The sequence below is a fragment of the Megalobrama amblycephala genome, linkage group LG6, assembly GCF_018812025.1.
Source record: "Megalobrama amblycephala isolate DHTTF-2021 linkage group LG6, ASM1881202v1, whole genome shotgun sequence".
Taxonomy (NCBI): Eukaryota; Metazoa; Chordata; class Actinopteri; order Cypriniformes; family Xenocyprididae; genus Megalobrama; species Megalobrama amblycephala.
Window position 1 is genome coordinate 38,221,361 of NC_063049.1, and position 17,772 is coordinate 38,239,132.

The window sequence follows — 17,772 nt, forward strand, 5'->3', positions numbered from 1 at the left end:
TAAAATATCTTAGATTTTTTTTTTCTGGATAAAATACAGATATAACAACAATTCTGCTCATGCAGAAGATGGCGCTAGTAAACTATTCTTCACTTGTGCTTCCTGAGGTAAAAGTGGCTTCGCCCAAACTTCACGATCAACTATTTATGAAATGACCTTTAATACTTAAACAAACCACCAAACAACGAATCCATCTCCTAACAGATAAATCAACAAAAACGAGAAATGATCGAAGGAAAATGCGCCAAACAATCACAAGGGAAAATACATAGGTCAATCTGTATCTACCTAACAAACGCCATCTGCAGTTTACTGCAGCTATTGCAACCATAACAAGGTTGGTATTTGCTTCTCTGTTTTCACTGTCTCGCGAATATACTTATTTATGAATCATAATAGAAATATTTATTCGTATAGGCTATTTAATCATTGGTCTGCTGTACGAGGTGTCTGAGGTAATTCTATCATTGACTGCTTATGTTTTTCAAAGGCTTTTTAAGTTACACTACGTCCCTGATTAAACTCTTTAAAACTCTTCATAACTACAATCCCATAACTTAAACCAGCCTAGATCATTTGCTGGTCATTTGCTGGTTTTTGGGAATTTTGGGATACCAGCAAACTAGCCTAGACTGGGCTAGGATGACTAGGATACAAGCTAGGATGACTTCAACATCTGATAGCTTTCCCGAGTAACTTGTTGGCTGCCATAATTTGACTACCATTTTCAGGCTTTGATCTCTATGCTATTTACATGAGAAACTGTACTTACAAGTTTGCTGTTTTGTGAGATTAAGATGCAAATGCTTTGCCAGGGGCCACAAAAAGGGTTCTGCAATACCTTATTGAATTTGTGCATGGGTTAATGTATAATATTTGCATTAGCAAAGAGGCAACAAAAGATTTTCCATTACAATGAGGTCTTTTTCTGTTTATTGACTTTTCCATTAGACAGGTGGTGTGCCTCTTGTATACAGTAAATGATTAATACCAATGGAAATTACACATTAGACAGTAGACAGTCTCCAGTAATTAACACTCACTATACATGATTAACCTCATATAAAAATCTTTATCTTAGTTCAAATATATTAAATTTTATTGTAGTGCTTAAGCCACTAAAAAGCAGCTTTTAGTCAGTGCTTGAAGGTATCCTATTGAGATGCATTAAGGAAAGATTAAAATTGAAGTTCACCAAGCAGCTTCAATACTCGCTGTGTAAAAAAGACCTGCAAACTTCATTTTCCCATATTGCCCATATTTTCTGTTGTAAAATTATACTCTAAGGTAATTACTGCATTATAACATTAACTTCAAATACAGCAATTTCAAATAAATCAATTTGCATGTGCCAAAAATATATTTAAATAAAGTAATTATGTAAACATGTAAATCTATAAACTCTAAAAAGAAATGATCCTGACTGTAGTGTTTTTGCATGGCACCACTACTGGCATTCATACAGTTTAGCATAAAATGAAGTCTGTTTTGTAGCACAGGATTGTATTTGTGCCTATCCTAAAACAGGCCCTTTTCTTTCTTTATGTTCAGCTGCTTCCAGGACGGCATAGCGTAGAAATCCACCCGAGAAATCCCCATGATCAGGAGGAAGTCGTCGTTTGAGAGATAGTCCTGCATAGATGATAGAGGTATGTGTTATAATTCACACGAAAACATAATAATATAACATATAATAATATAATATATATATATATATATATATATATATATATATATATATATATATATATATATATATATATATATATATATATTATTATTTATTTTTTTTTTTTAATTTAGGTGCAATATGACATATTCTACATATTCAACACAGGTTTTCACATTTATGGTGTTTATTTACTAATTTACACTGACCTCCAAAAGTTTGGAAACACCCCTGGCAAAGTGTGGTTTTGGACGATATCAGCATAAATCCTTATCGTTTTTTGGTGCAAATACATTAAAGTAACTTGACATTATCGTTGAAGACCAGCAATAATAATTTTCATTTTGATTTCATAATAATGGCAATATATACATGTCAAAGTCAGACATGCCCCTTTGCCAGCTGTGATGCCTGGTTACTGGTTTAAACTTGCCCCAGGTTTGTAAAAGATTTTTGGGTCAGCACACCTTAATAGCTCCAACAATTGATTGCCAATTAAGTTTAGAATACAATGAACCAATTAGAACCCAGTTTAGGTCAGATAGCTGCTAATGGTGGATATTTTGATGAATCGAAAATTAATTTTTTTTCTATGTATAAACTGTTTATGTAATAAAATATGTTTTCGTAGTTTGTGTTGTCCCTTATCAGTGCAAAATATCACAAATTAAAAAGGATTCATGCCAATATTGTCCAAAACCCCACTTTTCTAGGGCGTTTCCAAACTTTTGGAGGGCAGTGTAGTTTGAAATAAAATGTTCTTATTCCCTCATGTATGTGTTAACAGTAACATTTTATTGTTTTGGGGACAATTTATTGCGTTTTGGCAGTGTGTATTTTACATTTGCTGTGGTGTGTGAAAAAAGACATCTGTAGATCAAGAGTTTACCTCTTTTCTTGTGGGATCGACTCCATCCGGCAGGTCTTCTTTTTGAACGTTCACCAGCTTTTCTGGAGGGAAGGTTTGCGTGACAGGACGGGGTATCACAGTCCCTTGAGTTGAGCTACCTGAGCTACTCGAGTTGGTTTGGTTTGAGGTTGTTTGGGTCAGATCCTGTGCACAAGATGTCAAGACATTTTCACATCACATTTATGCATTTGGCCGGCGATTTTTGACCTAAGCAACTTAGTATTCAAGTTATATTTTATCAGTTCCCTATAGGTAACTGAACCCATGACCTTGACGTTGCTAGCGACACACTTTATAATTTAAGCCCTGAACCTACCACAGTAATTTTGATGAGATCAGTTGCATCTCCCAACTCTGATTTAAGCTGGTCGTAGGATTTCCCACCCTAAAAGAGAATAAAAAACATGAATCACCTGTACCATACACTTGTGAAATACGTTGTCATGCCAAAAGATATATCATGTCAGTTACTTACACTCCACTTTTGTGGGTCCCAGGCGTGGAACCAGCCTGTAAAGGTGGGCGGCTCAAACCCTTGCTTCACCACTAGGATAGGTGTATCCAGGTCACGCCCTGCAGGATGGGACTTCAGATATTCCTGTGCTGTAACCACTGCGTCATGCTTCTCCGTGTCATTGGCACCTTTGCCGATCCACAGGTACACCTGACAGAACATAATTGCGCTGTGATTTCTAGTGGTCTGGAAAAGATATGAACAATTCTGAAGAGAGACAACCACCCTGGCATTCACCTGATCCCATATGTCCAGCAACATCACATCATCCTCATCCAGGTCATCCTGGTTAAAGTTTGTAATCTCTGTCGCTATAAAGCGACCCGTCTGGTTGGAGCACTCAAACAACCGGGGCGTAACACTGCTGTTCTCATCCTGAAGTCTGAGAATATGAGAAACTTATAGGCTGTGTCCCAAAACTTGCAAACTGTCTATGTAGAATCATATATATCCTTTGCAATGAAAGCAATTCCAAAGTGCCAAAGTGTTCTACACGTGAGGAGCGCTATAGAGTGTAGTAATGCCTGCCAATGTTTTCCTCTGGTATTGGTTCTTGAATGATTTTTTTCCATTCCATTTGTTATAGCATTTTAAGCCATGAACCACACCAACCATTACATAAAATTGCAAACTTTTATTTGAAGCAAAATAGACAAAGCAGAGAACTTAATGGTTTTAATAAGGGAAAGAACTACAATCCCATTAAGCATTGCGAATGACATAACCGAATTTAAAACGATTGAGAAATATATATACTGTATATAGTAAGTATTTTGAGAGTGTATCAAGGCTGACCAATTACGTCATTTACGTCATAATGCTTCATGGGAGTTCCTTTGCTGAGCTCTTTTAGCGTGATTTTCTTGCTCGACTCTCTGATTGGTGTAATTTTTTACAGCATCATGGGTAATGTAGTTTTTCCACCAGGAATTTTACTGTTAAACATGATTCTTTAAAAAATAAGTTCAAATACTGCAAACTGTTGGCTTCAACAAAAGCTTATACCATTGATTAACAATCTCAGAGCTCACAACAGGTATGTCTCTAAAGGTTTATAATTTAACGTTAAAAATCAATTTCCCTTTGGAGAAAAAAAAAAAATTACTTTGAGAATCCGACTGTTGCACTCTGTATTATGCATTCTCTACTACAGTATGTACAGCATTTTAGATTGACCATTTATAAGGGTTCCATTTCAGTTAGGATGCAGCCTTAGAATGTAGGTGCCCTATGTAGACAGCAAATCAGCTCAACAGGTTTTGGGACAGAGCCATATCAATTTGTGCATTTACAGTGCCCAGTGTGCAAATGTTACTGTACCTTTTGCTGCTGGCATACTGTGACTTTCCACCAAGGTTCACCCAGAAGTCAGCTGGTTCCTGACCCTCTGCAATAACATTTTTCTCCCTTTTGGAGATGATGTCAGCCAGTGATTTGGCCACCTCTCTCTCATCTCCACTGCAGCCCTGCATTTTAATATTTAAGTCAAGTATTTAGGACAGATAGGTAAGAGGTAAGACATACTGGTGCTCCCCTATACTCTTTTGCAGAAACATCTTTTGAAATATGCCATATGTTTTCAGTATTAAACTCTACCAACCTTGCCATACCACAAGTAGCAGCACTTATCTGTGCTGAGCACAAACACATCATTGGAGTTCAGAGAAGATGAGCGTGGAGGCACCTCAATGGCACGCGTGTTGAACTCATTCGTTCCATGGACGTGAAACAATCTTACTGAAGACTTAGAATGGGAGGAGCCTTCTCTGGAACTTCCTTCCTGATATTCAATCACAACCAGTCACAACAATGAGTTGGCATGCACTGCGAGGATTAAAGATATGTTTGTAATTTCTGCACTTCTAGCAGCGCCAATTGTTTCCAAAACACTCTTGCCAATTTTACCTTTGTCCATCCCACTTCAATTGTTTTGAAGGCGCCACACATTTAATGCTTGTCAGGCTGTGATTAGCTTACTTTTATTTTCTTTGCAAATTAAACTTGGATAGGTGAAGGTATTTGTACAGCAGAAATTACATGTCACCATCATTCTTACACTCTCAGAAAAAAAAATTGGCAAAAAATTATAGTTTTAGCTCGTCATTGGAGCAGTACCCTCAGAAGTACACATTTGCATCAAATCTACCCTTAAAGGGTGTATATTATTATCTTAAGGAAATACGATAATATGCACCCTGATTTGATGGGGGACAAAGTTGTATCTTTAAGGTGGCAAGATAGTGTTTTTATGAACAGAAACAGAATCATTATTAAAACAGGAAGTATGTTTGGGTTTTGGGTTTCCGTTGTTGCAACGGAAAACATGCCCAAGTGTTTCTTATAGAGAGGAACAGGCTGACAGATCTACCTCATAAACAACCATTTTGCCCTTGAAAATGGCCATTAGGTGCATGGGCTCCTTTCCCATGGGAACGCGGACCTGCACCGGTTCTCCGTTGAACTTCTGGTCCAGAATCACAGCCTGATATGCACAGGCTGTCAGCTCCGCCGTGCTTGCATGACGACCCTAAAATGTCATCAACAGAGTTTCTAGTTCAGGATTTCGGGAAAATAGCATTGGTTGTGCCGTCATCAAATGCTGGTATCTTTGAGATCCAGGGTTGTTCAGCATTCAGAACTGAACTGAGAATACCTTTTAAATTCCAGTTAAATTCCTGAATTTTAATGCAGTTGTAAAGGACAATTCACACCTCACAGACAGACGCCAATAAACACAAACAATCAAGTTGGCTGTTGGATTTAGAATTTCTTGAAAAGTAGCTGTCATGTTCATCAGACACTGACAAACTTCGAGTCGGAATGTCTTTACATGTAATGTTCTCACATGAAAAGAGGGCATACAACAAAAATGAGGTTGTGGGTGAAGCTGTGGTTGCTGCGACAGGAAAGACGGGGCATGTAGCCTACTTGAATTTATGCAGAGAACTGCAGGTGATCTGGACGAACTGTTTCATTAGAAAGATTAAATACTCCAGCTTCGATAATTGTTCACTGTTTATGATAAAATTTGGTTGCAGTGATAGTAATTTCTTAATTTATGTCAGGAGTGCAAAATAATCAGTTGGTATCAAACTTACGATATTTTAAAACGCATATTCAGTCACGTCTGCTTTGGTTTATTTGCGTTCACTCAGCTGCACTGAACAGCGTCCGTTAGGGTTTTTAGTCCAAAAGTGTGCATACTGAAGAAGTATTGATATATTTACACAATTTACACAATTTATGCGATCTGATGACCATTGGCAGATTCCTGCGCCGTTTGTGTTTTCACTTCCCAGAGAAATGTTTCTTCGCATGAAACATGAAGCTAATAAACACACGATTACGACAGTATATGATTTCTATGTGATTTTCATATCAATAAAGGATGTTTACATTAGAGTACGTCAGAGTTTGTTGCCATTTGTTGGAAAATCATATCCCAATGCTCAGACATTCCAAGACCCGACAAATGCCGATTAAACATGTTTAGTCGGGTGAAAAGAAACCCTGATCAACGCAAACAAACGCTGACAGTGGTAACACACTGATCCGACAAATCCCAACACACGAATCTGTCGGTGTTTGTTGGCGTCTGTCTGTGTGGTGTGAATTGGCCTTAAGCTGCAGAATTCCAATTCAAATGTGAATGTAAGAAAGTAGAATTAAAATTGAATTGAAATTCAAAGAAATTCATATAACTGTAATTTTTTAACTATAAAAGCTAAGCTTGTAGAGCCAAACTTTTAATGTTGGCTGAACAAAGTTTGAAAAAGTTTTAAAAAGCCATAGATGTAGATATACCAAAAGGGAGCCAGTTCTTTAGTTCAGAATTTTTCACAACCCTACTGTGATCAAGTTAGGAGAGATACACTACCATTAAAAGGTTTGGATCAGTTAATAAATTAATACTTTTATTCAGGAAGGATACATCAAGTTGATCGAAAGTGACAGTGAAGACATTTATAATGTTACAAGAGATTTCAATTTCAAATAAATGCTATTCTTTTGAACTTTTGGTAACACTTTAGTATAGGAAACTATTAACTATGACTTTTCCCCTTAATAAACTCCTAATATGCTGCTTATTAATAGTTATTAACTTGTTAAGTTTAGGTATTGGGTAGGATTAGGTCATTCAGAATAAGGCATTAATATGTTATTAATAAGTACTAATATATAGCCAATATTCTATTAATATGCATGCTAATAAGCAACTAGTTAAAAGACCCTAAAATAAAGTGTTACCGAACTTTCTATTAATTGAAAAATCTTTCTACAAATGTATTAAGCTGCACAACTGTTTTCAACATCGATAATAATACGAAATGCTAATTGGGCACCAAGTCAACATATTTCATGATTTCTGAAGGATCATGTGACTCTGACTGGAGTAATCAGTTACAGGAATAAATTACATTTTAAAATGTTCAAATAGAAAATAGTTATTTTAAATTGTTGTAATAATATTTCACAATATTACTGTTTTTTTGATTAAATAAATGTAGCCTTGGTTAACATTAAAAAAATCTTACTGAGCCCTAACTTTTGAAAGGTAGTGTACAGGGAGTGAGTAAATGAGGGAGGAAGATACACCTACTTGCCACATGTACAGAATGTAGTATATTTTGCTGCTGACTTCATATTTGTAGAGAATAAGGTAACAGTCCCCACCGTAGAAGTGGCCAAGCCACTTCCTTTCCACAGGGACGATCTCATTGTCCTCTATCCTCCATACCTGAGGGATGAACACATTCATGTAATGAGTTCTGTTTCACTAAGATGAATGAAAGGCAATGAAAGGTCATTTCACTGACCTCGGCTTCGCCTGACCCATCATCCACCATTTTCTGCTGTGCAGCCAAGTCAGGTCTGGCATGCATAGAGGTGGCGTCAAACTTGACTTGCTCAACCTTGGCTACAGAAAGCAATTAATAAATAAAATGAATAGAGTCAGTCATGGAGAATAAGATGGGTCTGTAAGGGGGTGTTCATACAGGATGCATTCTTCAGTTTTGTCTGTGCTATTTTTTAATGGCAGACGAATGTGTTTTTTTTTAATCAGCATCTCACCACAGCTATTTTTTTTTTAAACGTAATAACACATCCTGTATGAATGCTGCCTTATTCTTAAATAGATGTTCTTTCAGCAGTGTTGAAAAGATGACAACTAAAAGTAGCAAAGCAGAACACAGATATACAGTGCTGCTTGAAAGTTTGTGAACCCCTTGCAGAATCTGTGAAAATGTGAAAAAAATGAGAGAGATCGTGCAAAATGCATGTTATTTTTAATTTAGTACTGTCCTGAGTAAGATATTTTACATAAAATATGTTTACATATAATCAATAAGACAAAAAATAGCTGAATTTATTAAAATTACCCCGTTCAAAAGTTTGTGAACCATTGATTCTCAATACTGTGTGTAGTTGGATGATCTACGACTGTTTTTATGTTTTGTGATGGTTGTTCATGAGTCTCTTGTTTGTCCTGAGCAGTTAAACTGAGCTCTGTTCTTCAGAAAAATCCTCCATGTCCTGCAAATTCTTTGATTTTCCAGCATCTTTTGCATATTTTAACCCTTTCCAGCAGTGACTGTAGGATTTTGATATCCACCTTTTCACACTGAGGACGATTGAGGGACTCAAACACAACTATTAAAAAAGGTTCAAACATTCACTGATGCTCCAGAAGGAAATACAACACATTAAGAGCCGGTGGGTGAAATTTTTTCACATTTTCACAGATTCTGCGAGGGGTTCACAAACTTTCAAGCGGCACTGTATAGATATGGTTAGCTACTTTTTGTTAGCAAATTGTAGTGTAGCTAACTACTATTTCAAAGGATGAGCTTGACTGTATTTTAACTTAAACTCTAGCTGGACGAACTATGAGCTTTAAAGTAACTCCCCAAACACTTGCAGAAGTGCCTATTTTTTGTTGTTGTTGTTGTCATTTTTAATTATTACAAAAAAATAACACATTTATTTTTCTCTAGTCTCACAATCTCCTAAACCTTTTTCTTTTATCTCCTGGACTTCTGTTTTTGCCAGTGCTTCAGCTACGTCAATAGTCGGTCTTCACTCTAGTACACCATGCTCACCTATTTTCCCTGGACTGTGTGTGGTTCCCATTCCAACTGTCTGTCCCTTGTCTGTCCACTTCTGGAAGAGCTGCTTGAACACTGATGATTCTGCTCCTTCACTCACGGTCTCTACATAGGTGGATGAAGGATATCCTTTTGCCTTTATGTAGGCCTAGAACAATAGAACATTACATGAGATGATGAAGTGTTTGTGAGATGTGATTACATTAACCTTTGGTGCAGTATACTATGCTGAGATTAAAAATATTGGCCTTATTCACTAGCGATTGTGTAGAAGTGTTCTTAAAGGTGCTAAAGAGGATGTTTTGCTTTATACATTTTTGCAATATTACTTGAAACTGTCTTTACTAACTGGTAAAAGACTATTTATTAGGTGCACTGAAAGGAATAATATTAATATACATCATCTGTGCACGAGGTAGGGCCTTAAAAACATCAGCCAATCGTTTACGCGATCATCGCATAAATGATTGGCCCTCTGGCTTGACAATCACTGCTGTGACGTTCCTTGTGAGAGACGTGCGTGGCTGCGCTCTCCAGTAACTTTCCACACTCCACAGGCGCCGCATGCAAAGTTTTTGTGAGGAGACAGGAGTAACAACTGCAGATTATGAGTTACCTGCGGTGAGTCCGACATAATGAATCCAATAACACGACACAACGAATGCCGGTGGTAAACACTCGAGTTCCAATACTCGTGCATGAGTTTTGGGAGGCGTTCCTTCGAAATTCTTACGCATGCGCTCATTTCAAAAACTCAGTAAAGTCTTTGGTTTCTCAGTCGACGAAAAGATCCTCTTTAGCACCTTTAAGTGTGCAGAAATGGTTCTCAAGCAATTAAAAAAAAAAAAAAAAAAAAATCCAGAATATGTCAGATAATTATTTATCTCTAAAGTGGCTTAAAGACTTGAATTTTAAGGACTTTTAGAATCAATTAGTTGATGATAAATAATGATTTCTGCATGACAGCATCCACACAAATATGTGCATATGCACATCTGTATGAGGCACATTGTAAAAAATAGTTTGGTTAGTGCTTCATTGGTGTATGTAAATGGTCTGGACTCACCTCTGCTTTCTTCAGAGACTCTGCCCTTTCAGTTTTTGATGCCTTTTTGCCCTTCCAGACAAAGATCTTTATTCCGCCTTGATCTAGCAGATAGCAGTCCTGCCACAGGAATCAGATTTCAATACATTTATACTGCAGCTACTTAGCAGTATCTTTTTTTCGTTTGAGAGCCTTTGTCTCTTGTGTACCAAAATGAGAATTATACACTCAATTTGCATTTGAATAGCTTGCTTGTTTCTTTACTGGTCCTGCTTCTCCATTTCAAGTCAACATGAAATCAGATTTGATTCTATTTAATTTTGAATGCATACTGTGCACAGTTTATTGGTGCATACTATTTTTTTTAAATATTTGTCTTCATAACTTTGTATTAAAAAATAATAACGCAAGAACTTGCTCAGCACCTGAAACAACTCTCTTTTTTTCAGTTGACGTCACAAGTTCCTCTTTCTTTTCAGCCCATTTCCTCCAACTACTCCATCCTTGGCTTCAACTCTCACGTTTCACTATCTAATCGATTCCTGATAAATAAAATCAAGTCGCGCAATACATTTCTCTTATTTGTCTTGAGGGTATGTCAGATTACAGAAGCAAAATGGTTTGCCAGAAGCATTTCCTGGTGACTTTGACATTTTGAATGGTAGTCGGTTATATTTGCATCACAACCGCTTGAGCAGGTCAAACTGAGTAGTGAAAATGACTGTGTTCCTGATAGTTCTGTCCTATCTTAACAGACATGCACTACTGTTTGTAGGCTTGCACGTTATGCTGATGCAGACTACCCCTTATCACATTTGTCCCTCCCAGCTGTGATCAGTGAAATGCACCTGTGCACTTTGACACTTATATATTTCACTATCCTATCAACTTGGCCTCTATACAGAATTGCTTTGGGTGAGGTGTCAGGGTTAATCGTACCTCAGTTTTCAGTAGGTCTTGTGTGAGAGGTTTCACTGCCACCTCCTGAACTACAAGGTTGCCGTCAGCATCTGAAATACTTTTCACACAAGATTGTTTTAGATGCAGTGCATATTTTTCAACACAATAATGCAGCAAGGCTCTAAGTTGTGATTTAAAACGGTTTCAAATTTAACTCACTGAAAGAGTTTAATGGCAGTCTTCAGTTTCTCATCAACAATCTCATCTGGGATGGCATCTCTGATATCTCTTCTGTCCCCCAATACCTCCTTCATCATTTTCATGGCTTCCTCAGAGGATTTCTCATCATCTCCTTCCACTACAGTCACTTGTGCTCGACCACCTCTCTCTCGGTCACGAATGTCCTTCGCTAGGTTCATTCCCTAGAAAAAGCCATCAGTAAACACTGTGCAGATGTGGTAATATAGACCTTCAGCATCAAGAATGTGATTCTTTACAATGCTAAATTGGGCTTTTTTGCATGGCAAATCAATTCTAATTGTTTACCCTTAACCTCTCCATTCGGTTACTCTTGGGTCCATTCCACTGAATGATCAGGCTCCCCAGGTCCAGCAGGAACACATCACCTTTATTAAAGCTCTTCCAGCTCATTTCCACCTGAACACAGAGGAATTGAGCCTCATTATTTACATTTTTATGGGAAATCAGCTTACTTATAATTAGTGTTGGGGTTAACACATTACAAGTATTGTGAGTTATGTATCAGTAACACATTACTTTTAAATTTACAACAAAATAGTTACTTTTCTGAATTAGTAACGCAAGTTACTTTGTTTTCCCATTTACTGACTGACACCTGTCCCCATGTTGAGAGAAATCAGGAGTGACAGCAGAGGCGTTGTGCGCTGTGTGAACATGATAGGTATTGTAGTTCTGGACTAAATGTGATCATGCATTTACTCATCTTCCTTGCACAAAAACAGATTTAGAATTCCTCAAAATGAAAAAAAATAGTTAAAGGCAAACATGCAATAATTAAATGTTATATTGAGCCTGTGGGAAACGTTTTTGTGAATCGCAAAATATGTACCAATACATACATAATACTGCAGTTTCTATGTGAAATGTCCATTGAGTGACGCTAAAAGTGTGTGCTTTTTTTTTTTTTTTTTTTTTTTGCCGGAGCAGATAAATGTGAATATGGTATGTTTTTATGACGTTGGTTTTTATACGAATCACCTCAGTTCTGATTTGAAATTTGAGTGGCGCTAAAAGTGTAATGCTAAAATAATGTACCACCAACACTACACCTAAACCGACCCGATAGTGTTAACAAAAACAAATGTGACATAAAAAAATCCATAATCGTGCCGTTTTAGCGTGTTTTGATCTCTTATCTTTGAGCTCTTTTACTGTGACTCGTTTTTCCATGGATTCGTACCCAATGCTTTCTCATACAAATCCGTATCAGCTGAGCAACCGGGCAAGCTTGTTATGTCAGAAAAGCGAAAGTTAAGGATGCAAAATCCAAAATATATTCGTTTACAAATCGTGCACTTTGGTAAAAAGCGTTTTGAAGTCATAACATAATATTGTGCAAGGAGACGTGAAAACAAGTCTTTATTAATCCATAAGTTGACCCTGTAATCGTAACTGTGTATGAAAGCAATTAAAAGCGCTTGCTGTTTTACTGCCTCCAGTGTTCATTTCTGATGGAAACTGCAGTGATATGTATTGGTACGTATTTTTGCGACTCGCGAATACGTTCCCACAGGTACTGTATGTCTTTCCGTACAAATATACTTTATGTATTTAATCTCACTTTATTAATCATTGTAAAGTGACTAAGTAATGCAATTAGTTACTTTTTAGGGAGTAATGCAGAATTGTAACGCATTTCTTTTAAAAGACAACAATGCTAACTGCCTCTCAAGCTAATATAAGGTGCATAATGCATATAATACTAATACATTCACATAATCAGTATAACACTAATTAATTTATGTGCGTGCATATAATGTTAATATTTATACGGATCTTATTCCTGAAGTCATTTAGATATTATGTAAATTACTTCAATAATAATGCAGAGGTGCTTAAATGTGTTTAAAATCAACATGGACTGGATGATTTTAAACCATTGTGGGTTTTAATACTTTAGGCATGATCTGAGTAGTTGGTTTTTTTGTGGTTGACACAAAAAAAAAGGAGTAGTAAAATGTCACAGTCTAGGAGGCGGCTTTTTACACCACTGACCAGCATGCAGTGTTGTAGTGGGTCAGAGTTCCTCTATTGCAGTCTGATTGGGGCTATTCTTACCTCTCCTGCAACCACATGCTTATTTCCCTTAACATGCAGCAGTCTGCGAATGTTGTACGTGTTCGTCTCCACTTGTTTCATCCCAGATGCGACTCCACCTTTTTTGTATCTAGAGATTAACAGGGTGATTAATTGTTACTCATTTTCACTCAGTCAAAGTTTATCACTTCTTGGAAACTTTTTGTAATCTTCCACTTTTTTTTTTTTTACTCTTTGTGACTAAGAGAAGAGAAGCATTCTAAAGTCATGTGCTTCTCACAGCATCTTAAAATAAAGAGGCTCATTTGCGGAAATTACTGTTGATGGAAAATATATGCAAAGCGTATGAAATCAAATGAATTTGAACTCTCCTTGAAAATGTAATTTATACATCATAAATTACAGTAAGGGATGACTCCTGTCAAGATCATGTTAGGGTCAAATTTCACTGAAATAAATTAGAAATTCTAGTTTGCATAGTACTAGTATTTTTTGGATCGTTGAAGTTTTTTGCATTTTGACATTATTTTTAGGGCAACAGTAATGTAACATACATACTATTTAAATGGTAAAGCCTTTAAAATATTCTTATTTAAACATAAAATCAAACAATAATCAGAAGAACATTTGGGAATAATGGGAGAATTACAAAAACGTCAAAAGTAAAACATCTGGAAACATAACAGTAATGAGGATTTGTGGGCAATGTGCGTAATTGTTATTAAATTAAAGGGTTAGTTCACACCAAAAATTCAAATTCTGTCATTAATTACTCACCCTCATGTAATTTCAAACCCCTAAGGCAGGGGTGTCCAATCCTGCTCCTGTAGGGCCACTGTCCTGCAGAGTTTAGCTCCAACCCTATTTAAACACACCTGAACCAGCCAATCAAGGTCTTACTATAGGCTAGAAACTTCTAGGTGTGTTTAGGCAAGTTGGAGCTAAACTCTGCAGGACAGTGGCCCTCCAGGACCGAGTTTGGACACCCCTGCCCTAAGACATTCGTTCATCTTCGGAACACAAATGAAGATCTTTTTAATGAAATCTGAGAGCTTTCTGTCCCTCCATTGACAGCTATGCAACTACCACTTCCAAGCCCCAGAAAGGTAGTAAAGACATCATTAAAGACATCAATTTTATGAAGCGATGTGACGTGAGTGCTTTGTTTGCACAAAAAAACATAATTTACCACTTTTTTACAAAATATTAAACTTCAATGAGATCTGCTCTTGCATCAACACAACACGTATGCGTCGTAGTGTGTTGGAGATTAATATTTTGTAAAGAAAGTGGTAAATTATGTTTAACAAAGCACTTGCGTCGCTTCATAAAATTGAGGCCAAATCACTAGGGTCACATGGATTACCTTTATAATATATTCACTACCTTTTTGGGAGTGACTGAAAGCTCTCAAATTTCATCAAAAATATCTTAATTTTCATTTTTGGGTGAACTACAGTCAAACCAAAAATGATTCAGATGTTTTTGATATTTTTGATATATTTTTACTAGTGGGTGCAGGACACTATAGTTCATTTATGTAAGTGAGGATAGCAAAAATGAAGTAAACTGTGACATATTATATCCAAAAACTCTTCATACAGTGGACTACCAGTAAAATTGATAAAAATTTGGAACTAAAAATTATTCAGACAATGTTTTGCGTAATTAAGATTATTTTTCTTCTGACACAGTTTAACTCTGAGATCTTGTCATATTTTATTACCATTTTTTAAACTATAGTGAATAAACTGTAGTAATAAATGAAATGTTCAAGGTGTCTGAATAAATTTTGTTTTGACTATATCCCTTTAATGTCAAAATACAAAAATCTTTCTAAAAAAACAGGCTTAATTTGTTGTGCAACACTTTAATTTTTTTTAATTTGATTTATTAGCCATGAATCCTAATGGTGTGAAATATAAATTTATTTGATAAAAAGTGTGACCTTTTTTTTTTTTTTTTTTTTTTTTTTTACAATTTTTGATTAGATTAATCCAAGGTTATCCAAGATGGCTTACACAATGCCCTGTTTAAAGTATCCTTGGAAGGTGGCGCTCTCATGGCCCTGGGTCTCACGATGCTGCACGGCAACGCCCCCTAGGTGGTCATCCATCTGTGTGGTGTAAATCGCTGCTGCTCCCTGCTCATCCTGGGAGGTGGCCTTGCCCAGCCAATAGTGAATGTCATAGGAGTAGTTGTTGCTGGTCTTGTGAGTCTAAAAATGATTTTTATTTCTTATTAGTGCAACGATTTGTTCATTGATCTATAAAGGGTTGTCAGCTCGAAAGCACTCGAGTTAATTAAAGGGCACTTAGTGCTGATACTTACATAGAGTATCACATAGCTGTCTCCTTCAAAAAACTGTCCGAATGTTTTAGATGGACAGGGCACGAGCGCCATGTTCTGACCATTGATCAAACAGAAGACCGATTAGTGATTTGCTAAAGATGTTGGTATCTCATATGTCGAATGCACTGTTTTGACAAAGTAGCTGTGCTGTCTGTCATTACTGCTTACCTCCACTCTCCATATCTGAAGTCCTGGTGTGGTTTTATTGAGGACTTTGGGAACATCGGTCTTGACTTGATCCTGTGGCATGGTGCCAGCTTAAGTCTCAGTGAAATACCTGGAAGAGAGAAAAAGGGAGGGTTGGATAGGAATTACTTGAATTCAGTGAGACAAAATGTTTCCTAGAATTACATATCCTGTGTATATTTCCTCATAAATGTTTGTATGCATGTAATATTACACTGAGTAGGATTATCTAATACAAAGCCACAAGCTGTTTACCAAACCCATTTTTTGTATCTACACTTTTCCTGATCTCACCGTATAGCAAAGTATACAATAGTAAAAGTTACAGTTCTCAAAAAAAAAAAGATTATTCTGTCATTATTTACTCACCCTCATGTCATTCAGCTATATGCAGTTAAAAAAAATGCTGTATTCGATATTAGACTTGTGATAAAAGTAAAGATTTCTAAAGAATAATGCTTTTTGAACTAATAATGAATTATGTTCATCCCACAAAGCTATATGAAGCGGCTTCAGATGACTTGTTTTTTTGTTGTTTATGGCCATGGTCTCTATATAAATAGTTGCTTAATGATTTCTTTCCTGTCAGGCTTCTTCAGTGTCATTCAAAGACAAAAGTGGGTGCGGCCTAAACAGAAGTCAGTGTACTTTAGTTCATGTATTAGTAAACCAAGACACTAAAGCAACAGTTGAAATCTTGCTGACAGAAGAAAGATAGTCATCCACCACTGGGAAAGGAAATGAAAGCCTCATGTCATATATCATGCAAATCTGTAGTAAAGACTACGCCTTCACATCTGCAGCAGTTATCATTACGTGTGGTTGAGATGTCAGGGTGTGTTCGAGCCCTACAATCCTTCACTTTATCTGCGGAAGTGAGCACATAGTTCAAACCCTTGAACTTATTTGAACTTATTTTTACTTTTTACTTGAGAAAGAAAACTGTTTAAAATGACATCTTTTGTTTATAAAGTGTTTTTTTTAGATTTATGCATGCGTTAAAACAAAAAAAGCTTAATTCAAGATATATTATAGGTGTATAAAAGGTGCTTAATTGTTATGAAAATAAATGTAAACATTCAAACTTCATTTTTATGCACAATATTTATTTAATTTTAATGTATAATTTTATTTTTTAACTTGAGATATATTCTCTGAAAACAAATCAAAATATGTATTTTTTGGTTTCAAATGATTAATGGATAATTTAATGATAAAGATTCCAATCGTTTTTGTTGCTTTATCCAATCCACTTTTATTATTTATTATATGAATATTCTTTACATTGACCCAGGTAACAAATGCTTATTATGTTCTAATCTAAAGGAAGTTGTACATGGTTAATGATAGTCAGGGGACTATAAAAATTTGATTATATTGCGTTTGCTTTGTCTTTGTTGTGTGTGTACTACCCCTTTGTTTAAATATGTTGCAAACTATGTGGTTAGTGTGGTATGTTTCAAAGACATGGCTTCTCATCTTAAAGCATCAACCAAATCCTCTCTACCCTATCCTCACTTCCACTATCTCTTTCCACATTCTGCTTTTTCCACATCCTGGTTCCACTGATTTAAAAAACTTTCCATTGCTTGATTGCTATCATCTAGTTTCAGACAACAGCATTTCTGTAGTGTTGTGCTAAACAAATGAGGCAGGAAGCTACTATATGGGTTGTCATCGCACCTGATAATAGCTCTTACAGGAAACATTATTGTAATTTAATGATGCCTTTCAGCCAATGTGATGTATATTATATATATATATATTCATCATCACAATATAGTTCAGTCA

The 17,772-nt window shown here is 36.2% G+C and overlaps 1 protein-coding gene and 1 long non-coding RNA gene across 4 annotated transcripts in view; one reads left to right on the plus strand and one right to left on the minus strand.

Moving 5' to 3' along the window:
* The window catches only part of LOC125270675, a 24,700-nt gene continuing 6,928 nt past the window's right edge, over positions 1 to 17,772 (plus strand). Inside the window, exons 1-2 of the long non-coding RNA XR_007185405.1 lie at positions 1 to 337; positions 1,552 to 1,649. This is a non-coding gene — a long non-coding RNA (uncharacterized LOC125270675). The remainder of the gene's footprint in view (positions 338 to 1,551; positions 1,650 to 17,772) is intronic.
* The window catches only part of vil1 (villin 1), a 22,485-nt gene continuing 5,616 nt past the window's right edge, over positions 904 to 17,772 (minus strand). For 2 of the 3 annotated variants that reach the window (XM_048194538.1, XM_048194537.1), the window contains exons 2-20: positions 15,964 to 16,072; positions 15,775 to 15,849; positions 15,465 to 15,661; positions 13,465 to 13,573; positions 11,692 to 11,802; positions 11,365 to 11,567; positions 11,185 to 11,263; positions 10,267 to 10,365; positions 9,195 to 9,348; positions 7,911 to 8,011; positions 7,694 to 7,831; positions 5,462 to 5,620; positions 4,694 to 4,873; positions 4,414 to 4,559; positions 3,331 to 3,475; positions 3,055 to 3,243; positions 2,896 to 2,964; positions 2,559 to 2,723; positions 904 to 1,632 (exon numbers count right to left, since the gene is read on the minus strand). In XM_048194538.1, the coding sequence (XP_048050495.1) occupies positions 1,519 to 1,632; positions 2,559 to 2,723; positions 2,896 to 2,964; positions 3,055 to 3,243; positions 3,331 to 3,475; positions 4,414 to 4,559; positions 4,694 to 4,873; positions 5,462 to 5,620; positions 7,694 to 7,831; positions 7,911 to 8,011; positions 9,195 to 9,348; positions 10,267 to 10,365; positions 11,185 to 11,263; positions 11,365 to 11,567; positions 11,692 to 11,802; positions 13,465 to 13,573; positions 15,465 to 15,661; positions 15,775 to 15,849; positions 15,964 to 16,044 (2,514 nt within the window). In that variant the 5' untranslated portion in view covers positions 16,045 to 16,072 and the 3' untranslated portion in view covers positions 904 to 1,518. Of the gene's footprint in view, positions 1,633 to 2,558; positions 2,724 to 2,895; positions 2,965 to 3,054; positions 3,244 to 3,330; positions 3,476 to 4,413; positions 4,560 to 4,693; positions 4,874 to 5,461; positions 5,621 to 7,693; positions 7,832 to 7,910; positions 8,012 to 9,194; positions 9,349 to 10,266; positions 10,366 to 11,184; positions 11,264 to 11,364; positions 11,568 to 11,691; positions 11,803 to 13,464; positions 13,574 to 15,464; positions 15,662 to 15,774; positions 15,850 to 15,963; positions 16,073 to 16,350; positions 16,859 to 17,772 lie in introns of those variants that run through there. The other variant, XM_048194539.1, reaches the window with a different exon arrangement.